At 38.7% G+C, this 24,381-nt stretch overlaps 3 protein-coding genes across 4 annotated transcripts in view; 1 reads left to right on the plus strand and 2 right to left on the minus strand.

The window, feature by feature from the left end:
* Positions 1 to 67: 67 nt before the first annotated feature.
* Positions 68 to 11,946, minus strand: LOC139952507 (ubiquitin carboxyl-terminal hydrolase 14-like). Its single transcript, XM_071951655.1, has 13 exons — positions 11,810 to 11,946; positions 10,819 to 10,994; positions 10,130 to 10,234; positions 9,603 to 9,706; positions 8,416 to 8,608; positions 7,398 to 7,552; positions 6,789 to 6,903; positions 5,969 to 6,034; positions 5,103 to 5,195; positions 4,326 to 4,451; positions 3,643 to 3,721; positions 2,753 to 2,860; positions 68 to 2,249 (listed from the first exon to the last, which is right to left on the minus strand). The coding sequence occupies exons 1-13, from the start codon at positions 11,823 to 11,825 to the stop codon at positions 2,086 to 2,088; spliced, it is 1,500 nt and encodes a 499-aa protein (XP_071807756.1). The 5' UTR covers positions 11,826 to 11,946; the 3' UTR covers positions 68 to 2,085.
* A 187-nt stretch (positions 11,947 to 12,133) lies between these two features.
* Positions 12,134 to 15,246, plus strand: LOC139952179 (BAG family molecular chaperone regulator 2-like). Its single transcript, XM_071951207.1, has 2 exons — positions 12,134 to 12,660; positions 12,964 to 15,246. The coding sequence occupies exons 1-2, from the start codon at positions 12,279 to 12,281 to the stop codon at positions 13,329 to 13,331; spliced, it is 750 nt and encodes a 249-aa protein (XP_071807308.1). The 5' UTR covers positions 12,134 to 12,278; the 3' UTR covers positions 13,332 to 15,246.
* A 131-nt stretch (positions 15,247 to 15,377) lies between these two features.
* The window catches only part of LOC139952180 (ras-related protein Rab-23-like), a 34,223-nt gene continuing 25,219 nt past the window's right edge, over positions 15,378 to 24,381 (minus strand). For both annotated transcript variants that reach the window (XM_071951209.1, XM_071951208.1), the window contains exons 4-7: positions 23,111 to 23,196; positions 22,451 to 22,607; positions 21,832 to 21,998; positions 15,378 to 20,327 (exon numbers count right to left, since the gene is read on the minus strand). In XM_071951209.1, the coding sequence (XP_071807310.1) occupies positions 20,182 to 20,327; positions 21,832 to 21,998; positions 22,451 to 22,607; positions 23,111 to 23,196 (556 nt within the window). In that variant the 3' untranslated portion in view covers positions 15,378 to 20,181. The remainder of the gene's footprint in view (positions 20,328 to 21,831; positions 21,999 to 22,450; positions 22,608 to 23,110; positions 23,197 to 24,381) is intronic.

Here is a 24,381-nt window from a genome sequence, read left to right on the forward strand (position 1 = left end):
CCCCAGGACACTTTTGGTAATTACTTTTTCAAACATTTCTAAAATGAAAAACCTCACACTATTGTTTCAATTTATACAAGGCTGTATTTAATTGGCTCAAATAGAATTCCTTAACACATTATGTTTACAGCAATAAACAATGAATCAAATTCATGAAAGTTGTAATAATTAATAACTTCTTGATGGGATTCAACTATTTCCCTTTTCAATATAAAACCATTGCCACAGAACCTTTTCGACTCTACAGAACCGTCTCTGTTTTTAAAAGCAAAATATTAATACAAAAGGGCTAATGAGTCTCTTTAGTGACAGATACATTATAACCTTGGACTGCAGCCCCTTGAAGACACTGGACACTATTGGTAATTGTCAAAGACCAGTCTTCTCAATTTGTGTGTCTCAACATGTGCACAAAATAACAAACCTGTTACAATTTGAGCTCAATTAGTCGTCGAGGTTGCGAGATAATAATGAAAGAAAAAACACCACAGTCACACGAAGTTGTGTACTTTCAGATGCTTGAATTCGAGACCTCAAATTCTGAATCTGAGTTCTCCAAATCAAATTCTTACAAAATTACTCCAGAGGGAGCCGTTTCGGGTTTGAATCCCGGCCATGACACTTGGCATGTCCATGAGCATTGAGCACGACACTGAACTATACCGGTAATTGCTTCTTATCACATCACTTAATGAGAGGGCTGTTCAATGATAAATTTCAGGGCCCAAATTCATAGGGATGGCTCAACAGGAAACATTGCTTTAAACAAAATTCTTCTAAGCATAAGCAAACATAAGTTGCACACTTGACATTGTAGTTTGTTGGTAACCTTATTCTAGTAAGCAAATAATTTGGTTGTGCTTATGTAGTTTTTGTACTGCAGCTCTATGAAATTGCACCCTTATCGTTGAGAGTTTTTAAATACACAGAGAGAGAATGTGGAGTGATGAACTGCAGACATTAGCAGTCTTAACACGAGCAGAGTCAAACAGCATACAATGACAGCTTAATTATTAGTGCCCAAGCTATAAGTCTATTCGGAATTGCAGCTACGCATATCTGTTACTGCTGCAAACGCAATTTTTCTATCTCCCGTGACCTTTTGGCAATACCCGCTGGCATTGTCTAAAGGTCATGGGAGATACGACAAATAGCGTTGTCAGCAGTATACGGGACATGCGCAGCTGCAATTCCGAATAGGGTTATCTCCACATAATTTATGGGGCATGGAGGCAATCGCCTTTGTTACCTCTGTGAAGCATTAGGCTTACCGAGTTTTGAGATGCTCCCATACACACCTACATTGTATGTTCAGACACCCTTTCCTAATCCTTACCCTAACCCCATACGCTAAAGTACAGATGACAATGCGTTAAAGGATCATTGGGTTGTCAGAATATACCTGCAAGGATGTTGGAACATAGGACAGTCACACCCTTTCTCATTCAGCCTGGTTTTTCTTCCCTTTTCAATTTTGTTCCTCGGTCTCATTAAGGTAGGTAGTGAACAAGTCGGAGGTCAACCACAGGTCAACTGAATGTGCTCAAAATAAATGGCTGTGGCTAGGTTTTACTAGGGGCAGTCTAAGCTTCAACGATTGTCCAGTCAATGGCCAAATGAAACGACTATGGCTACAGCAATTGGCTTCAGCAACAATGTTAATGAATAGGCCTTTAACACCCACTTCAGACAGGCGTGCCAGTGTCGTGCCGAACCAGAAAGATTAGGAGTGACTCTAGGTCGACCCACATAAATTTCGGTTTCAGACAGCTGTAGACAGGCAAACTTAACCTAACATTTACATTATGCTCATGACAAGACCAATGTCTGAAACCAAGGCGCTCCAGAGTTGTTCCAAACGACTGCAAAAGTCGATCTTTAGACTTCTAGCGCGTCCAGTCACTCCTAACTGTCTCAGATGTCAAACAATTGATGTACTTAACTCAGAATTTAGTTTGGAACGACTCTGGAGCGCCTGTCTGAAATGGGTGTTAAGCAATCCATCCATAGCCGCTCCCAAAAGCCGTCAAGTCGGACACATCTGGAATGGATTCTGCTGACCTCCCCCTTTGAATATTCATGAGGTTAGTTCTCCTGCATTGGCTCTTCAACTTTCGGGGGCTCTTCCAATCTTCGGGGGCCGTAGAGCAAGACGTAGGCACAGTGCCAATCCCCACCACCGGAGAGCTTCAAGATGTCCTCTGATGAAATGAGCGAGACGATGTCGTCATCGAATTTGATCCACTCGTCTGAAATAAAACAATAAGGAAAGAGATTTTTTAAAGAGAATAAATAACAAAGTAAAACATTTAATAAAGACAGCAATTTCTTGTTCAGCTTAAGGCAGCGCTTTCTTTATGAGAAACTGCACCTTAACGAGTAAGCAGATTACAAATAAGCAGCTTCAAACAAATTGGGTTCTAACATAGACTTTAAACAGTGTGCAGACTACCTGGCGCAGAGAAATGGAGCAGCGTAAGAGAATGTTTTTTGGCCATAAAATAAGGAACAAGCTCTTGTTGTTGTGGCAAGTAATCACAATTGAGGTGATCATTAAGTCTGAGTAGGGGAATAATAAAGTTCGAATAAAGATGCAGGAGTTTGGCGTGTTTAAGTGTCAAGCCAATTCAATTTTATTAGTACTGGTTTTATGGTAAGAACGCGGCAAGCAAGAAATGAGGCAAGCAAGAAACGAGCAGCAGTGGTTTGAAGGCATTGAATTTGAGTGAGATCTTTATCAGGGAGTCAATACCTTCTTTCCTTTTGACCCAGCCTACATAATGACCAGATGAACTGGATCTCCCTTGATGGGTCAAGACTGCCTGGAGCTGGTAATATCCACTGTTGTTGCTTCCCACATCTTCAGAAAAAGACAAAAAGAAACATTAAAGAGGTGCTTCAACCTTTAAAGGGTTAGGGTACTTTTTGCACAACACAAACACAATATCCACAGATTTACATTAAACTTACAAGGTTTAAAGATAATGATGGTAGAAAGCCTCCCTTAAAATATTATTTGCTGATGTGCTGTAGTTTTTTAGAAACGAGTCAAACAATTTCACAAAAATAATTTATGTCTTTGGAGGCCAAAAATTGTTTAAGCATGAACAACGGAATTACGCGACTCTCTTGAAAAAATTGCTTTGTGATTTTCACTCATTGCTGATGTGCTGTAGTTTTGAGAAATGAGTAAAACAGTGTCACAGAAATAATTTTCGTCTCGATGAAATTATTTTAGCAATGGATTCACATGACCCTCCTGAAAACATTGCTCTGTGATTTTCACCTAAAAACTTGATGAATAATGAAGTTAGAACTTCTACAGGTAAATTATATCACATAGATCTGTAATCACAGTGAGCAGGGATTCATTGGGGTGATTGGTTGGAAGCACCCTGATGTCCCATAACAGAAAAAAACCAATCCATAATCAGTAAGATTCTCATATTTGGTTCATCAGCAGCAGATTTCACAAATTTCTAATGCGTCCTTACATCTTCGGATACAGAAATTAACTCGTCCCAAGTACTAGGATTAATCCTAAGTTAAAGAGTTTGGTGAAAGCTACGGCAGAACAAGGAAAATTTGTTTATTTTCCAGGACCTTCCGAAGAATCAGGGAGATTTGGCACCTCTGACTTACCGTCTGGGAAATCGTACGGCAACAGTTTTGCAGATTCTGTCTTTTCACTTGGCGGTGCTTTGTTTCCTGCTTGCTTCAACTACAAATAAATCAATATTTCATACAAACTGTTTAATCAACAACAACAAGCAACCATTACCATAAAGATGTGAAGGAGGACAAAACAAACGGGCCCAGTGGTAAACATAGTTAACCATGACTTCTACGTTCATTTACCAGAGCTCCAATGTTTGGGGAAACCTACAAGACCACATAACTTGTAGCTTAAAATTGATTTTTGGACCAGAATTGTTTTCACATGATGTAAATCAACAACAGCAAAACACATAAGATGTTATTTATTTTTAGATGAACAGCCCCTCAGTAGTGGAAGTTGTCAAAATAATTCCCTCACCAATGAGCCCTGTTTATTACAACTTCCAGAAGTTTACAAAAATGTAATGATTTGAGGGATGGTAGACCATATCATCTCCCCGAGTTATTGCACATTTGTAGGGAATTATTTTCTCAACATCCAATACTAAAAGGAGTTATTATATCGACTGTTCATCTGAAATTAACCACATCTTATAATTGTTTTATAACACATCTCTGCCCGTTCTAACTGGCTGAAACATGATCAAAACGGGTAAACTAATATTATAGACGATATAATACACTGTCACAACAGTCTTGAGTCTTACCTTAGCCGCTTCCTCAAGTTTCCTGTCTTCCATCTCCTTAAACTTGCCTCGGATCGGAAGCAGCTTCTCCTTCAGCTCAGGGGTACAAAGGTCAAATACATCTAGGACCATGGGGAACTTCACATCCTGTCAAAGAGATTGAAAGATGTTATTTATTTTTCATCAATTAGTTATTATTGTTTGTTGGTAGCTGCTGGGCACCTCTGGAAAACAGTGATTCGCTGAGAGGTGTCCCAAACATTTGGTTATAGAAAACTGTTTCAACTATAACAAACTGTCTGTTAACTGGTACTGGTGATATTCAACTGACAGGTCAAATACGCTGGACCATGAGGAACTTCACATCCTGTTAATGGAATTGAAAGATGTCATTTGGTTTAATCAATGTTAATCTGCATAGTACAGGGCGGGAAGACATGGCCCACAAGGGTGGGGCACATGTAACGAGCAAAGATAAGAAAGATCAGGTGGGATGTGTGGGGTGTTTCTGGCCGACAGGCTGTCAAGTGAGGAGATTAAGAGGAGAGTCAGAGTAGAGGGGATTGGCACTGTATTGAAGAGGCAAAGGATGAGGTGGTTTGGTCATGTGAAGAGAAAGGAGGCTGCCAACAGGGTCAAGAGGTGTGCCAATGTAATTGGGGGTGGGCCCACACTCGTTGGCCGATCGCGCAAGACATGGCAGAGCTCCCTGTCAAATGACATGCAACTGTTTGGAGTCAATGCAAGGGAAGCGATGGACAGGGCCAAGTGGAGGAGAGCCATAGGGAAATCTTTTACCTTCAATATCTTGGCACTGATAGCTTCTTTTTCTTTATAGTAGAATCGAACCATCTGTATAGTAAGGTACGCTGGAAGACGACTGATACGCGACTGAAAAGAAAAACAGACAACGCAAGAAATCATTAGCCAGACATCCAAAAGGTTTGGTGCGGTTCGATAAGCTTCCCCAGGTCTACCCCGATCTGCCCCCAGTACATTTGAATAGCTTTGACGTCATTCCAGGGGCTCACCCGGGACAGCCCCAAGTGCCCTGCTTGTGGAGTGGGTCACTTTGGGGCTGGCCTGAGGTGCATGACGTAACTACGAGAGTGTGAGTAATCGTTCGATTAGCTCTTGTCAGGGGCTCACCCAAAAGAGCTCAGCGGGGTCGACACAGGGAAGCTAATTCAACGCACCCTTTGCGGTGCACACTTTCAACACAATTCTTGAGAATGTAGACTTCATTACGTTCTTGACAAAAAGTTGGTGTGATGTTTCCATTTGGATGCTTTGCCAACTATATAACAAGCCCACTTCTCTCTTATCTCTTCAGTCTCTGTAACGATGACTAGAGCAAGCTAGTCGAAACGTTGAGACCAATTCAAGAACTGACTCCGCGGTATTGCAGTTAATAACGATCCTATAAGCTAAAGTAGTAGTCCCAGCCAATTTTCTATACCATCCGCCCAGGTAGTAGTTAAAAAGCAGGACAGTTCTTTTCAGAACTGAGAAGTCTCCTGAACATCCGATAAATCTACTCCGCGGTAGTAGAAAAAGGCAACACAGTTCTCTAAGAACAAACTCTACCTGGCAAGTAGATACACACATGGTGTTACCTCAAACCAAACATATATATATATAACTGAGATTCAGAATTCCATTACCTCTTTAATGTACTGGGCGTCTCTCTTTAGGGTTGGTGAAGTCTTTTCAATATTTTCCATGAGTCTCTGCATGAAATAAAACATATTGATTATAGAAACAATAATTCCTCGTTTTTTCAAACCCAAACTATTTAAAACTTACTCAGTCTAGTGTATTACTTGAAATAAAACATATTACAAAGACAAATGAGATTTTGATAATATAAATAATCACAAATTTATGTGTTGCATAAAATACTCTCCAATTGTCTAACCTTTCAATATCTACGGAGTACACAGTCAACCTTCCTACTGACTGACCATTCAATATCATCCACCATGGGTTGGTTTGAGTAAAAGGTAGATAACCATGCCTGTGCGCAATATGATTCCATTATTTATTATTATACACTTATATGATGTCATGTGGGGAATGCATCTATACAGTACACAGTCAACCCTCCTACTGTGTTACCATTCAACATCATCGTTATAAAGCACTTCAAAAAGCCACTGAAAATTCCTGACATATGAGCAGCAAGCCTGGAATAAAACCTAGGCCCTTTTCGAAATGACGGCTCCGACTTTGGATTCAGCTTCCGTTCTCTCATTTGTAGCCAAGCTAGCCCCGAGCCGAATCCAAAACCGAAGCCATCGTTTTCAAAAAAGGGCCATAGACCACAAAGGCTCTGTTGCCCCTGGTCTTGGCCTTGGTGCCCCTTCAAAACTTTCCCATAGACTTATTGAAGCGTGTTCAAAGGAAGTGCCCTTTGCAAAATGAAAAATAGCCTTGCCCTCTCAAAACATGAGATTCCAAACCCGAAACAGATATTTCTCTTACATTTTTGAGTCCTGTGTGAATGTACTTTACTTCCTGAGTGATGAAACAACTGAGCTGTAGAACAAGCTCTGTAGATTTTGTGACCGGTTCGTCTTCCGCCTCCACACACTTGAGACTAATTACAAGAATTAAGGAGAATATTTGCCAACAAATTAAAATTGAAAGGGAGGGTATACCTATGGTAATTAATCCAAAGATAATGACCATAAAAACTGACTTGATAGGGAGTCTGTCAGGACTGTTTAGCTTGGACTGCTTTAGCTTTAGTGGATCGAGGGGACTTCTTGTCATTAGTTTCACTACCGTGGACTGAGTTATTAATTGGTCTCAACGTTTCGACTAGCTTGCTCTAGTCCTCATCAGGCATGTCAGGAGATAATATATTATTATATTTATGTTTAAGTTGGGGAGGTAGTGCTTTCTGCTCTACCAGCCAGGATTCTGACATGTCTGATGGATGATACCCAAGCCTGTTTCAGCCCAAGGAGTAGGTGGCAACGACCCCTGGAAAAATAGTCGTAGCTCACACTTTGTAGTGGCCTTTAGGCCCTGTGTGTCTGGGGACTTGCATCAACCCCCAAAATAAACCAAAACTCTTATTAAGGATACGTGCTTTCAAAGGTGACCCCAAAGTACTGGTCGATGAAGCTCTTTTTTGTTGTTGCTGACGCTGCCTCCACTGCTTGGACTTCTCCTGAAGGTGACGCCAAGGTTAATTTTTGCTGCAGTAATCTCATCAACTGTACCCAACATTCATTGGCGTCCTGGGTAGTAGCACAAATAGAAAGAAACAAATTAACAGTCAACCCTCGTTAAAGGAACACATTGCCTTGGATAGGTCGAGTTGGTCTTTGAAAAGCGCTATGTAACCGTTTGTTATACAATCGGTATGGTTAGAAAGATGTTGTAAAAGTAGAATACAATGATCTACACAAATATGCCTCAAAATTGCGTTTTCGTTTTACCCTGTCGACAAACACGGTCGGCCATTTATGGGGGGTCAAAAATTTGACTCCCATAAATGGGCCGACCGTGTTAGTTCGGGACGTAAAATGAAAACCGTGCAATTTTGAGTGATACTTGTGTGGATCATTATATTCTACATTTAAAACATCTTTCTAACCATATGCATTTCATAACAAACGATTTCAAACGCTTTTGATAGACCAACTCGTCCGATCCAAGGCAACGTGTTCCTTTAAAGGGTTTGGGTACTTTTTGTAGGACACAAAACACCACGTCCACAGATTTATATTTAACTTACATGGTTTGAACATAATGATGGTAGAAAGCTTTCCTTCGATTATTACTTACTGAAGTGCTTTAGTTTTTGAGAAATGAGTAAAACAATGTCACAAGAATAATATTCGTCTCAGGAGACGAACATTATTTTAGAATGTACAACGTATTTTAGTGGCTCTCCTAAAAACATTGCTCTGAGATTTTCACTTTTTTTTTCTAAAAATTGACAATATAATGAAGCTGAAACTTCTATAGGTGCATTTTCTTTTTACATACATCTTCATTCACAGTGAGTAGGGACTCATGTCATGGCCAAAACTTGGTCTAAACATGGTATAAAAGGTTTGAAATCCGAAAAGTTGCAACTGAAAGTTTGGTAACACACCTGTTGTTGTGGGGCGCCATTCTCCGCTTTCTCTGCAAACTGAGGGAAGGCGATATGCAAGAGCTGTAGAAGATAGATGGGAAGAACTCCGTCGGCTGCCTTGTCCATGTTATCAAATAAATTCCTCATAGCGGCAGTTATGGACTCAGCTGGCTGGATGGCTGCCATGCCTGGGTTGATCTTACCATCGAACCTTGCTCATCGAGTAGATCAAAATGAATCAAGTTAAAATCAAAATTTCTTTAAACCTCATTATGAGAAAGCTCTTAAGCCTGGTTCCTGCGAATGCAAATGCGAAGCAAATTTTACTGATGCAACAAGCGGTACGCGCTCCATTTCCCTCCATTTCCCTTTATGACGGAAAGAAATTCGCTTTGCACAAAGCATTTGCAGGAAATATGAACCAGGCTTTATAAAATACTTTTAGAATAGAAAAAGAATACTGTTTTTATGTCACTTGTAAAAAACAAATATTAGTACAGTGAAATTCGTTTTGGCTTTGCATGTCTAAAAATATGTAATATAAAAATTACATTAAAAATTTACCATTTATACAAAAATACATCAAAATATAATATAAACAACTCTGAAAAGTATTTCAATATACAGGCGAAATATGAAAGATAAAAACAGTACGATAGAATTAGAATCAGAAATAGACATTCATGATTAAAACCTGTCATTTAGAATACGAACAGCTGTGGGATAAAGACTCTGCAAAGTACGGTTGGATCCAGATTTAATTGAACGGAATCGATTATTTGACCGCATGGGCTGAAAGAGGTCATGTGCCGGGTGAAACTCTACCATAGAAAGGGCTCGTTTTTTAACTCAAGTAACTTTTTAACTTTTGTGAATTTTCAATGCTCAAACATGTCAATCTCCTGCTTACCTATCTGCACTTGTTCACCACTATTCCCCTACTACGATCATCTAAACAGACTTTGCTTACAAAAACTATAAAAGGCTTCTTCCATTTTGGACGGAAAAAGATCATTCTCTAACATTGCTCCATTTCTTTGAAGTAATCTGCCTGTGCATATTCGCTCGAGGCTAGTACTTTACTCTGTTTTAAGTCTCTGTTAAAACCTCAATTGATTGAAGCTGCTTATTTGTATGCTTAATCGTATGATACTGTTCTTTAAGCGCTTAGAGTCTATTTATCCAGTGAAAGTTTTTGGTCTTACTTTTTCAGCACGTCTCTAAGCTCTGGTACACTGTGTAGACATTGGACTGTGGCGTTGAGGTAGCACGAATTGCCAAGATTCTTCAGTCCTGCTGCCATCTCAAACTGTAATGGTGATTACAACAAAAAATAAGAAAAAAAGAACACAAGTTGAAGCAATTGGTAATTATCTATTTAAAATAGGCACTGGGCACTGTTGATAATTTCTCAAAAACTTACTTGGTAAAGAGCAGCAAAAAGCTGTCGATAGTGTAAAACATTGTGAGAAACAGCTCCCTCTAACATGTCTAAAGAAGGGTAGTTTTTGAGAAAGAGGCAATTTCTCAGTCAAATATTTTAATCTGATAAAAGACTTAGGGCCGAAGCCTTTTTTAGACATCTGAAAGCACATAAATTTGCATTCGCAGGAAGTATGAACCAGTCTTGAGTCCAGTACACAAGACCACTCGACCAAAACACACACGAATGGTAGTTCAAATTTTTCATGGGTCTGGGGTTTTCTAAGAGTTGGGAGAAAGCTTTACATACCGCGCTCGCTAGTTGCTCATCTGTCATGTCTTCCATGAACAGAGTCTTCTGGACTGGTGCTTCGGGAAGAGCATCCGCCGATCCCATTATGAGGAATGTGACTCCCTGAAAACAAAATAATAATAATAATATGTATGCATCAGTGTTAGACCAATTTGGTGGTGGGTACTTAATTCTCACCAAGCGCAGGCGGTTCAACAAAATTAATCTTGTTAACATGTAGATATGGGGCCATCATTGCTGAATTGCAATCTGGGGAAATCTGTGCTGACCAGCACAGTGTATTTTGCTCCGTGTGCTGGGAGAATTTTCTTTTTTAAACCTTTGTGTTTGTGTGTGAATTTTTTATACCGGCAATAAAATCAAGCAGCAACCATAGCTTGACTATTTTTTTTCCCCTGAAAAAAACAGGCAGCCACACTTTTAGCAGGTAGTCGGACCAAAAAATTTAAACCATGTACCCGGATTATCGGTTGGGTACCTGGGTACCCGTCACAGTCTTACAAAAAAGTTAGTCCTTGAAAACAAGTTTGATTCAAACTTAGTGGTACCCGTACAAAGACAAGATCTATGATTAAGTGTTAGAGAGTTCCAGATGAGTGGTGCATCTGAAGAAAAGACTTATGGTACGACCCAAGTGAATGTTCACCGCTATGCCTATTTCATCAGCCAAGGAGAGCGATACTTACGTCTTTGAGCTTGAACCCTGTCCATGACTCTTTGAGGGTTGCTCCTTTAAGCATGACCTTCTGTCGGTCTGGCTGCACTCCCGTCAAGGCAAAGATCTGAGCCTTGAAGACATCTGGAGACTCTGACACGTTACACTCAATGGAAGTGTACTTCTCCTTGCCCCACTTTATGTTCACTGAAGGTCACATGTAAGAAAGTATTAACAAGAACCTGTTAGCCTAAAGGCTGAGTCACACTGCAGCGATAACGAAAACGATAACAATCACAATGCAAAGAGAACGCACACGCTCATTCAACCATTCATTTCATGTCATTGAATGTTTTGGAAGTTGAAAAATTTTGCTCTGGAAGGGTATCATTTGACACCACTTTGTCACTAATTTTTTACCCCCCAAAAAAGGGGTATCGCATTGAGGTAAATTACTAGATAAAGTACTATATTATTTCATTTCGAATGAAAAAGTGGTGGCACCATACAGAAACTATTTCAATACTTCCAATGAATTTGATAGGTTTGTTTGTTGATTGAAAAGATTAAAAATAAAACACAAATCAAAAGTAAATAATCAATGTTATGTTGTGCTAAATTATTATGCCCTTTGCAGTTTGCTTAATAACCCTCTCTGTAATAGATGGAGGGTTATAATAGGGATCCAGGAAAAGTTTCCGTATGGCGCCACCACTTTTTCATTCGAAATAAAATAATATAGTATCTAATTTACCTGATTGATGTATCCCTTTTTGTAAAAATGAGTGAAAAAGTGGTGGCGCCATACGGAAAGTTATCCGGGATCCAAAATAGTTTTTACAATGTGTATCATTTCATCAACATGAATGGTCTCAACATTTTGCTCAATAAAAATGCCATTTCAATTTTCATTTTCAAATGGTCAACACAACACAAAAAACATTGTAACAAATACAAGGTCAATTCAAGGAAGAAAGAACAACGTTAAAAACACTTAACAACTTCTATAAACGAATATTCACCTTTATATTCAGACATTCTTAATCCACCACTCCACACTGGTCACGTACATCCGTCAAAAAACTCACTACAAAATGTTACAAAAGCGTAAATCACCGGTTAAATCTGCAGACAGAAAACACACGTTTTGCAGTGTAACAACCGAAAACAAGCTCGTACCCAAGTATTCAGATTCGGCATACTTTAACTAACATCCGTCATATAAAAACCCTGTAGCAAAGGTTGTATTTTAGGAAAAACTCCCAGACGTCTTGTTTGCTTACCCAAGGTGTATTAATCGCATACTGAAGAGCCAGACTACATTGCCGGTTTGTTAAAAAAAAAAAAGAGGGTAAAACCCCGAATGATTGAGAAATTGTTGTTGTCTGTCTCCTCGTGAATCAAAAGCAAGAATGAGCAAAATCAAATAAACAAACGCCCAACTTGAGGATAAGAACAGTGTTCATTTTTCGGGCCAAGGACTCAGTAAGTATGTCAGAACACGGAGTTAGACAGGGAGAGGATGACGGGGATTTTCTTCTCAACGTCCTCCGGTCTGAGTCGCCGCCGTCGCCCGGTGATGTTGACGGCACCACGGCGTCCCAACCTCCTCGCAGCTCCCCGATTCCCGGACTTTCAGCAACTGGATATGGCAACTGTTATGACACAAGGGGGTTAGTTGATACCCCATCACCATCAAACCAAAACCAAGTCTCAACCCTGGACGATTTCTTGTTAACGACTTTGGACGAGATGGAGAGCCGAACTGAGAAACTTCGAGAGACAGTCAAGGATGCCGTGGAGGAGCGGACGAAGTTATTGGGTTCACTGGACACACTGATGCGAAGCGAAGCTCTAGGCCGTCATAGTGATGGTAAATAACTTACACTGTAAAATTGTTCTTTGCAAAGGTCGGACTGCCGGAGTTGCTTGTTGCTAATCATAGAACTAGGTTTTTAAAAATGGATATTCATAGAGGAGATGAGGAAGAACAGAGCAGAACTTAGAACTAAGTAAAGTATCTGTTTTTGATAATATGTGAAATGGTTTTCAACTATAAAAGACTAAGGGAAAAATCTTTCTTTTATTGAGAAAGTGGTTTGAGGTAAACTATTGGGTGGACTAGGTAATGATTTAAATAATTCTGATTGACCAATTGTTTTTTTCATTTCTCTAGATGAAAGACAGGAACTGGAAATATACATGGACCGCCTCATAGTACGACTTCTCACAATCGACATCTCAGTGCAGATAGTCCGGAGCATTCCACAAGAGCAATCTCTACAGACTGTCCGAACTTTCCTGGTAAAGCTCCGAGACTGCATCAGTAATGGGGTCCCCGATGCGGAGACCACGATCCAGAGATATCTGAATAGTTGCATGGAAGAAGCCAAAGGGCCAATTGACGATCGGTTCCAGGGGGCGCTGCTGGGTTGCGCAGCCGAGGATCAGAAGGAGATACGCAAAAAACTTGGAGCTATATCAGAAGCGAGGGAGGACACTGAAAGACAGATGTCTGTTTTTAACTCGATGGATCTGGAGTAAATCAGAACCCACATCTGGACTTATCATTATTTTAAATTTAAAATAGTACTACTTCTTATATGCATTCAAATCTGTCACTCAGGATTTTTCTTCTGCAACATTCTTACCACTGATTACTGGGCCATTACAAGTGTCATGATGGGATTTGAACCCACACCCTGAAGACCAAACCATCACAACTTCTGTGAGACTTTGTTGCAGGAGCACCAAGGCCAAGACATGGGGCAACGGAGGTCGTGGCCTCCATGGAATTCAACATGACCCAAGTTCATATTGCTTAAAAATAATCTGCTCAGCAGAAATGAGCAGGATGAGGATACCAGTCACAGATTGTACTTGTGATACTTAGTTTGGCTGGTAACCTTATTCTGGTAGCATAATTTTGAGGGAGTCACGTGATCATAACTACACCAGTCAAGATACTTTTTTTTTATGGGTAATGTCCAAATGCAGAAGGCGTTACCAACATCATTAATTCAGATGCAGCTCGAGTTTAAAGAATGCAAAGAAAAAAACATTCCAGTATGCAAAATCTATGAATGCAAATTATATAGGTTTTGCCGCAAATTATATCTTTGTTTTTACTTTTCTGTGAATAGCATGCAAAGCACTTTTAGGAAGCAAATCGTTAGTATTTGGTTTCCTCATTTTGTATTTTGTATTTTGTGTGAGATTACACATTTATCAGTACTTCTCACTTTGCACTTATCCATTTACTTTATAATAAATAAAATAAAAATATTAAAAAAAAGCTAAGCATATAGAATGTTTAATAGGTATTTATTTTAACAGTGCAATACTTGTTTGGCCAAACAAAATTAAAATTATTGCTTGACACTTCTCTGCCAGCAAAAATTAGCAGGATATCAGTCAGATATGGTACATGATGTGACATTGTATTTTGGCTGGTAACCTTACTTTGTTAAGCATAATTTTGTTGTGCTTAAGTTATTTTTGTGCTTAAGCAGCTCTATGAAGTTGGGCCTAGGCATTACTGGACCATTTACTGTTTGCTGTTTTCCATTAACTTTTTAATTGGCTTGACAGTCAAAGTAACCTGACTTTTTTTTAGTAGTTCGCAAGAGTTTTCGCTAGCCTTCATGAATTTGTAAAGTTTTAACCAAGTCTCTCCTACTTTCCGCCCAAACTACATGTACTTTTTGTCTTGTTATCATTACTTATTAGCAGTATACCTACAACTCGTTGGCTTATAAAGAAAATTAATTAAAACTTGTTAACCGTAATGATAAAATGTTCTTTCAATAAACAATGCGTGTGAGCTTAAAAACTGATAAATAAAAATCAGCAAATAAATGTTTTACTTCGAAAATTACTGATTCCTTTTGCCAAGCAATTACATTGATTACCACCTTTGATCAATAAACTCCAAGTTCCATAATGCAAAAGTCATTTTAGGAAGTCCATATAAATTACACTAATGACCTTAAAGTTTTGAGCAGACGATGTGTTCTGACCATATTTTTTTTTATGCCCGTACCCTCGGGGCTGCAAAAAAAAGGGCCGTTATATCTGCAGCCGCCAGCGTCTCAAAAGTCTCCCATACACAAGACATCTGGTCTAGTGCACTGGAAACAAATCCACTGTAATGAAAATTTGCTTTAAATTCTTGGCCTGTGTTAGGTGTGGTTAAAAAACAAGCTCACTCACAAATACACGGGTATGGAAGTTCATCTTTGAGAGGGCAAGGCCATTTTCATTTTGCAAAGGACACTTATATTGCAAAAAAAACCAAAGTCAATGGGGACACCCAAGAAAGGTTCATACTTACTGCGAATACGGTATGAATTTGGACATCACAAATTCTCAAACAAGTAATTCGTATCAGTGGATTATGCTCAACTCCTACGAAACATTCACAGTGAGAACAGGGTTGTGACTTCGACATTGGTATCGCATTTCGCGGGAAGTATTAACCGTGCCTAATTAAGGGGCACCAAGGCCAAGACCAGGGGCAACATATTGTACAAAAGTTTCTCACACAGGAGTTGACGATAACAATAATCAACAATCAGGCCAAACTAAAAATTTATCTGGAAATCAAACTTTAATTTTGTTTTCTTTAAAATAACTTTTGGTTTTTGTTTAAGTACAAAGTAATTACATGCTGTTGAGTAGTACGTTATATGTTGACCATAGATGAAAACAAATACAATTTAAATGATAAGCAAAAATTAACAGAAAAGAACAATTATATGAATTAAAATGTAAACAATACAGTACAATTCGGGGGTCAGGGACATTTTGTTATTGTAAAACAATGATTGTGTAACATTATGACAATAAAATGCTTGTCACACAGCAGTAATTTAGCAGGTGTCCCTTGCTTTATAATATCCGTTACTAAAAGAAATACTCCTTGGTTGATTGTAAAGCTTGATGGAATGGCCGCCATAAACGAAATCTTCCATTGAAAAAAAAACATATGCTGTAATTTCCCTGAAAGTTAAACTACATCGATATCAATACAATGGGGGTATTTTACAAACATGCATTGGTCAAACAATTCTCTCAAGGTTTCAGATATAACAATGGACAACATCAGAAATTAAACAAATCAAAACGAATACACTGTTTGAGAGATCCATTGTTGATGGTGATCTTGAAATCTACCATTTTAAACCAACAATGAGCAGTAAAAGGTAATAGAGGGAATGTGTGTACAGTTGCTCCCTCAAGCCGTACGACCTTATTTTAAAAAGCTGCTTATAAAAGTACAGGACACCTTTGGTAATTGTCAAAGACCAGTATTCTCACCTGGTGTATCCTAACATGTGCATAAAATTTAAAAATCTGTAATTATTTGGACTCAATTGGTCACCAAAGTTGCAAGAGAATAGAGAAAATAAAAAACACCCTTGTTGCACAGATTTGTGTGCTTTGAGATGCCTACTAAAAGGCTTTAGGCCTGAAGTCTTTTAATATTTGAGTGAGAAATTACCTCTTTCTCAAAACTATGTAACTTCAGAGGGAGCTGTTTCTCACGATGTTTTATAATATCAACAGCTCTCCAATGCTTTCCAAGTAAGTGTATATGCTTTCAATTATTTTGAGTAATAACCAATAGTGTCCAATGCCTTTAAGCACAATGGTGGTATTTCTTAACACAGGCTACTGCCAGTGTTGTCATGGTTGTAACAATCTCTTAAAAAGATAACTTCACAATCTCACATTGAAAAATGTATTTATATCAAAACAATTTGCCAATGGAATATTCAAAATTGGAAAAACAAACAAAAGATGCAGCGTCAAAAACAACACCCAATTCATTAAAAAAAAATTATAACAACAGCTTCGCTGCTGTAACACAATAAACTTGTGCTTACTAGAATAAGGTTAACGTTGTTAACAACCAAACTGCTATGTCACATGTACAATTTGTGACTTCAATCCAATTCATTCCTGCTAGGCAGAAACTTGTTCAGCAATATTTTCTGCTTAAGCAACCCTTGAAGACAAATCTTGCTTAGCAAAAAACATATTATCAGCAGACTTCCCATTTAGTTTTACATTGTTGCAACTGGTAACCCACTCATTATTTGCTTAGCATAAACAATTTGCTTAGCAGCATTTCCTGCTTAACAGCTTTATAAAATTGGGCCTTGATGGGTAAGCACAGTTGTAATTTTCACTTTTTATTTATAGCAAATGCTTTGTCTGTTCTCTATACTGATATCCTCGACTACACTTGAAAGACAATTTTCTCTTTGGAGTTTGTAGAAAAAAAATAAGTTTTTCTTGCCCAGTGCAGTATTACTTCCCCTTCTGTCCAAGTAAAAATTCAACACAAATAAAATCCAACATCAATAAATGTATCAGAAGAGACATAAGCACGAATCAACAAGGACCATAAAAAAAAAAAAAAAAATTTAGACTGTGCCCAGTGCCCAATTTCATAGAGCTGCTTAAGCACAAAAAGTAGCTAAGCGCAACAAAATGTTGCTTCCCAGAATAAGGTTACCATCCAAACTACATTGTCACATGTACAAATTGTGACTCAGCTTTATGAAATTGGGCCCTGCTGTTATTAGATTTAGAAAATTCACCAATCTATGACCATACCCTTTAACAAGAATGAATAAGTAACTTTTTAGTTTTCCTAGAATAAGAACAGCCATTTGGAATCAAAATACAAGTTAACTTACTTAAGTCACCTTACAGGCGAAGTCACACACCTCTAAATGTGTCCAAATAAAATGCTGTAAAAAGTTGTAACAAATTTTTAGAAGCGAACAATCAAAATTAACAACTGTCATAACACACATTCTTAGAATTTGGACGGTATAAAAGTACAATTTGAAGTTGTTAAGGTACAAGTAAGTGGTAAATAATTAAGTATTTATAAGCTTTAAAAATGAAATGCCAGCGTTAAACAGGCATGATATTTGGTCATTAGAAAAAAAGTAGGAATATTTTTATCAAGTACAAGAGGTGGCCTACATGTACACAAGGCGTAGGCTTTAATTGACATTTCAGGCTATTAACCACAATTTTTTCCCAGATTTAAACAAAAATTTGACAAATCAGACTAAAGCAGAATTCATGCCTGCGTTAAACAGCAAGACGAGAAAAGAAAAAAAAAAACATAACTTGAAATGTTTCCAGACACAGTTTTAGAGTTGTAACCCTTTCATTCAAATCCCTTACCTGAGGTCGTTTTCACAAAGATAGCCCAACTTAGGACTAGTCCTAGGACTCTTTAGGTGTTATTCAAAACTTAAGGCTAGTCCTAAGTTAGGACCAGTAACTCATCCTTAGGACGAGTAACTCATCCTAAAGGCCCGGTCACACAGGCCTCGATAACGATAACGAAAACGAGAATGTTAAAAATGCACGCCCTCGATTGGTTGAATAAGCATGGGCGTATTCTGCATGGAGCAATTCAACCAATAGAATGCGTTCTCTTTGCATCGTTATCGTTATCTTTATCGCTGCAGTGTTATTGGCTCTTACTCGAGTTAACTCTTTGTGAAAATCCGCCCCTGGTTATCATAAGCTTGATTAATATTTGGTTTCGATTCAAAAATGTTGAATTGGGGAGAGAAAAAAATAAAACCCAAAACATTTCTGTTATTAACTTAATGTACTTAAACAAAAGTTTTTCTATTTTTTCCTAATATTAAAAAAAAAATCATAAAAATTACAAAGAATACATTGTTATGAAAATTACAAGTCTACAGACAAAAAACTGACTCCCATAATAGCTAAAAATCTTTGTGAATGTCGCATATACCAAAATAATATTTGAATACATACACCTATATATAAAATGAAGCACTGCTGACAGTTTTTCAAGGTTAATTAAACGGTCAGATAATTTCTCTCTCTTTTCCGACTACCAAAATTTAACAGTTGAATACATAAATTAAAGGATTTGGGTACTTTTTCAAAATGTCCATAGATTTACATTAACCTTACAGGGTTGGAAGATAATGATAGTGAAAAGCTTCCCTTCGAATATTACCTACGGAGGTGCTGTAGTTTTTGAGAAATGAGTAAAACAATGTCATGAAAATACCTTTGTAAATGCTCAAAATAATTTTGGTCTCATTATTTTCATGACATTGTTTTACTCATTTCCCCAAAACTACAGCACCTCAGCACGTAATATTTTCAGGAAAGCTTTCTACTATCATTATCTTCAAACTGTGTAAGTTTAGTGTAAATCTGTGGACATTGTGTCTTTTGTCCTACAAAAAGTACATACACCCTTTTAAACAGAGGTGATGAGCAGGCTGCAGAAGAACCGGCCCAATTTCATTTCTCTGCTCATCGCAAGCAAAGAACTGCAGTTGCTGTTCATATGTTCACCCCTCAGTAAATCCCTCAGCCATGCTTTGATAAAATCTTCATGTGCTGTAAAAACGTGTCTCCCGAAAATAAAAACTGTGCCCATGTTTGCATTTAAAACATTGGTAAAAAGGCAGTATCTCTTGCATGTTTGGCTGCATCTTCTGAACTATGCATTGTTTTATCAAGCACTTGGAAACTTTCTTTTCTTTGCAGGGAGGGGGGTGGGTGTTTTGTGAATTTTACGACTTGTTTCTGTTCAGGGTGGCCAAAACAGTATGACTTGAGCTGCCAACATTTGAATGTTCCAATCAGGGAGATTATGTACAACAATAAGGGAGATATTCAGAATTACATTCAATATAAAAGGGAACAGAATTCCATAATCTGGAAATTTTTCAAATTTGTTGTCAGAACATTGGAAGATTTGTAGGATTTTAAACTTTGCATGGTTGAAAGACAATCCAGAAAATGATGAGAGCATACAGATCGAAACGTCGAGTTGAAACCAACGTTTTTTTGTTCAGAATCACCCCAACTCATTTAAAGATTATCATTACATGGTGACTGTTACCCTAACGTTACTATATTGGAAGATTTGGTTATTTTCTTGGAACTTTCTGCAGAATCAGGGAGAGTTGGCAGCAGCTCTGCATGTGGGAGTCAAGGAACAAGACATGCACCAGACTGCTTCACCCTTCTCAGTTTGTCACAGAGCAAGAGGGTCACATGGTCACATTGAAAAAAAAAAGAGGCTTTTTTGTGACTACAATTAAAAGATCTATACACCATCTCTCTCTCTTGTTCCCCGTGTATCAATTGATAACGGACAATGCAAATTTGCACAACAACCGGGACCAGTCTATGTTCCCTTGCAGCCTCGATTTGGATGCTTTCTAATTTGGAAGTGTAACAAAATCGCTGCATACAAGTTTCCTAAGTCCTATAAAACCCTCATCCTGAATCGCCCGCAGCCAACATTTGCAAGAACAACAAAAACAATTTGGAAAAAAGTACAAAATTCTTCCATTAAATATACAAATCAGAGTAGTAGACACTTGAAGGGCTGTTTCTTTCCTTTTGTTCTTTGCTTTGTTGGTCTGAGCTTAATGGTCTGACTTTCGTCGGCTGTGTTTTTACTATCTCCGCTTCCGCTGGTAAGGGGTGGTCCTGTCGTGTTGAAGATACCTAAAAGAGAAGAGCAGAGGAAAAGTCAAAATTTGTCAATCTTTTTAGTCAATTTGTTAGATAGGATGCTTTGCACAGAAAAAATATGGCGTGGCGTGGCCGAGCCGGATTAGAACACCGGACTCAAGCTCTAGTGTTTCTGATCAGCAGAAGGTGGGTTCGAGTCCCAGTCGTGACAATGGTGGCCTTGCAGGCACTGGACTTTATTCCTAATTACTCAAAATAATTGTTAGCATAAAAACTTACTTGGTAGCAAGCAATTGAGAGACCTATTCCGTTTACATAGCACCTTGTAATGGCTTACAAGGTGCTGTGCCGCAATATGCAGGCAATCAAACCAGGAACACTGGGGCGAACCCCTTCCCTTTTCGATAAGTGCACTGGGTTCTTTAACATGTGTAACACAACACACAGGACCAACAACTTTACGTCCCATCTTAAGGACAAAGCATCATGGTTCACTGTCGTGCTTAAGGATGCAGGTGTCACAACTGGGGCTCGAACCCACACTCTGCCATTTCTGCTGAAAAGAAACACCGGAGCTTTGGTCCAATGCTCTTGACCACTAGGCCACAACTAGGCCACAACACGCCTTGAAATCTAAACATACTGAAAGACAAGCAATAAGCCATTTGCAAGTTAGATTTGAATAATTCCTGGCACAATGACATGCTTAGTCACAATGTACTGCTTACATTTGAATTCCTCAGACAAAAGAGACAGTTGCTAAGTCAAATGGTTCGAGGCAAGCCTTTGCCTAGCAACCTCCAGATGAGTAAACCCTGGTACCATTGTGCCATACACATCCATTCAGAATTGTGCATGGGTGTTCACAGTCTCCGACGTAACTTAGCAAAAGCTTGCCCCTGATCATGTCACATAGCAACTGTCTCGATAGTCTGGTGAATTCAAATTTAAGTGGTAACTTCAAACACATCATGGTACCAGAAGATATTCAAATCAAAAGGCAGAGTCACACTGCAGCGATAACGAAAACGATAATGATGCAAAGAGAACGCATTCTATTGGTTGAATGAGCGTCTGCGTACTCTGCGTGGAGCAATTCAACCAATATAATGCGTTCTCTTTGTGTCAGGAGCGTTATCGTTTTCATTATCCCTGCAGTGTGAATCGGCCTTAACATGATAAGTTAACAAGGTGGCATGATTGGCGTGTGCGTAAAGCACCCGCCTCTCACCAAGGTGACCCCGGTTCGATTCCCAGACTGGGCCATATGTGAGTCGAGTTGTGCGTTGGTTCTCTGCTGTGCCACGAGGGTTTTCCAGAACATCTGGTTTTCCTCCCTCTGGAAAAATCAATCACTTTCGATCTTGGCTGTGCTCCGTGGTCATAATGGGTTGATGTGGCTTGCATGCCTGCTTCTCGAACACGTTGTAGCCGCGTCCTTTGCAATTCAGCTCTTAGCTGCGAGTAAGGATGATTAGCCCCCCAAATTATTATTATTATTATTATTATTATTATTATTATTATTAACGTGACGTACCAATCTTTGGGTTAGTCGTGGCATTGTCTTCAGCTTCTTGTGATTGTAACTTTTGCATATACTTATCGGTGAGGTAGAGGAATACTTCGTCAACGTTGAGGTTCTCTTTGACCGATGCTCGGTAGAATCGTAGTTTCAGCCTCTTCGCTAACGCTTCTGCTTCCTCACTGGTAGAGAAAAACGCAGAAAGAAACTTAGCAAGAAAGATAACACCAGGGAACAATTTTATAAGCCTTGTAAGCACAAATACTTGCTAAGCACAGAAAAGTATTGCTTAACAGAAATAGGTTACCAGCCAAAGTTACATTACATTCACATTGTTGTGACTGGTGCACCAATCAATTTTTGCTTAGCAAAGAAATTTGTCAAGCAATATTTTCCGCCTAACAGCTTTATGAAATTGGGCCCAGACTTGCATTTTAATAAAAAGTTCAATAGATCATCAAATAATAAATCTCTCTTTCCCTCATTCTGTTAAGTTAGGGAGATCAGTTGCAGTTGGAAGCACCCTGATGTCCTGGCAGTGGCAACTTTATCTGTATAGCTTAGCTTTTGTCATCCCCTAGACGGGCATAGTTGGATGGTATTAAAGGGTTAAACAGTAGGAGGGTTAACTCACGGGGCTATGACAGCTTCATCTACAAGGTCTATTTTGTTTTGTACAAGCACCAGTGGTATGTTATCAACCTCGTCTTCTACTTTCCGTTTCCATTTCTCGATGGCTTCAAACGATGCTCGGTCTACAGTTGAGAAGACCACTACGCCAGCTTGGGCACCTAGGGGAAAAAGATGAGACATTATTGGCAACAAATTGTTTCTAGGAACATCAGCTAACAGGGTTGTATGTCCCCCGGATTTTTCAAAACTGGAGAGCTTTCCAATTCGAGGCAGAGGTCGCCCCTTAGCTGCGCTGGATAGAATATGTGACAAAGTGGAGTTGTAGAAGCGTAGGAGAGCAGTGGTTGACAGAGAACAGGTGATGGCGGCGACTACAGGAATACGCCCCCATTACAATTCGAGGACAAGGTGGCCATGGACGCAAGTCTTTGTCGAATGATGATGAGGGGGGGCTTCTGGACCCACAATTTTTTTAAGTTTGGCCGAAGCATGTTTGGTGTTTATCTTTGGTCTGTTGGTTTTAAAAGACCTGATTGCGTAATCATCGGTTTCATATTTACGATGAAACCACACAAATGGAGAATCCAAAAACAACAAAACCAATGCAGAGCACCGATAATGCAAGAAATTCTTAGCCTAAAAAGACATGTTATTTTCTCACCTCTGTAGTAGGACTTAGTAATGGCGTCAAATTCCTCCTGTCCTGCTGTATCCCATAACATTAACCTTACGTCTTCTTCTTTTATTCTGTAAAACAATCCAAGATAATATGATGTTTGTGAGAAACAAATCATACTTCATTATTTGAAAAACAAGGGTTAAGTGTAATAATTAAGACTTGTAATGCGCACATATCCAAACAAACAAACAAACAAACAAACAAACACTCCAACCAAAAGACAAACAAACAAAAGCTGTTTGGATATTTTTTCCTCTGTTGATAATGATGTAAAACAATAGTTTTTTCCCCTGATTCTGATAAAAGTATGGGTCAACATAAACCACTACCACTCGTAGTATGAGGCAATTTTCCGCCGGCTGTCGTGCAAGTTGTATGTCTACTTTAAATATAGTCTTTCAATCAAACACTGGATTTTCTATTTCCAGAGTGAAGCCTGACAGACATGACAGATAAAACAAATTACAGGCACAGCAAGTTGATTAGCTCTGCTTCTCGTGATAACCATGACGATAGAAAACCTTCATCCCCATGTCTTTTAATTGGAGACTTAAAGGCACAGGACACTATTTATAAGTACTCAAAATAATGGTGAGCATAAAAAGCTGTTGATAGTACGTACAAAACAGTGTGAGAAACGGCCCCCTCTGAAGTAACTTAGTTTTTGAGCAAGAGGTAATTTCTCACTCAAATATTAAAAGACTTCAGACTCGAAACCTTTTATTAGACATCTGAAACCACACTTGAAAGCGTGCAACAAGGGTATTTTTTCTTTCATCTTTCTCTTGCAAAATCCTGGTCTTTGACAATTACCAAACATGTCCAGTGCCTTTAAACTTACAGCCAGGATTATTAAAACAGGAATCTAATTGAAGTATTAATTTTAGACTTCCCTGTCTACATTTTCGTTCATTTCCTTTCATTTTGAAGTCTGGGGCCAATTTCATAGAGCTGCTTAAGCAAATATTTTGCTTAAGCACGAAAATAGCTCGCTTATTTTACACATGTTACTGGCAAAAGTTTCCTGCCATATACATTGCTTATGACTAGTATTAAGCTGTTGTTTACTTAGCATAACAATTGAGTGGAGTCTTGGTCGGTAATCTGATTTTACTAAGCAATGAATTTTTTGCTTAAGCAAATTTTTGTGCTTAAGCAGCTCTATGAAATTGGGCCCTGGTTGTGAAGCCCAGGACTCAATTAGAAAGTGAACCTAACCACTGAACTAACTAGAACCCAATGGAGAGAAGACC

This window comes from Asterias amurensis, chromosome 20 (assembly GCF_032118995.1).
Source record: "Asterias amurensis chromosome 20, ASM3211899v1".
NCBI classification, from domain to species: Eukaryota; Metazoa; Echinodermata; class Asteroidea; order Forcipulatida; family Asteriidae; genus Asterias; species Asterias amurensis.

Bases quoted from the DNA above. Each gene is read 5' to 3' on its own strand.
- LOC139952507 (XM_071951655.1), bottom strand. The intron at 8,609-9,602 runs GTAAGACCAAAA...TCGATGAGCAAG, and splicing joins CTTAGAGACGTGCTGAAAAA to GTTCGATGGTAAGATCAACC. The intron at 2,861-3,642 runs GTAAGTCAGAGG...CTTTTTCTGAAG, and splicing joins GCCGTACGATTTCCCAGACG to ATGTGGGAAGCAACAACAGT.
- LOC139952179 (XM_071951207.1), top strand. From the start codon at position 12,279: ATGTCAGAACACGGAGTTAGACAGGGAGAGGATGACGGGGATTTTCTT. The intron at 12,661-12,963 runs GTAAATAACTTA...TCATTTCTCTAG, and splicing joins TCTAGGCCGTCATAGTGATG to ATGAAAGACAGGAACTGGAA.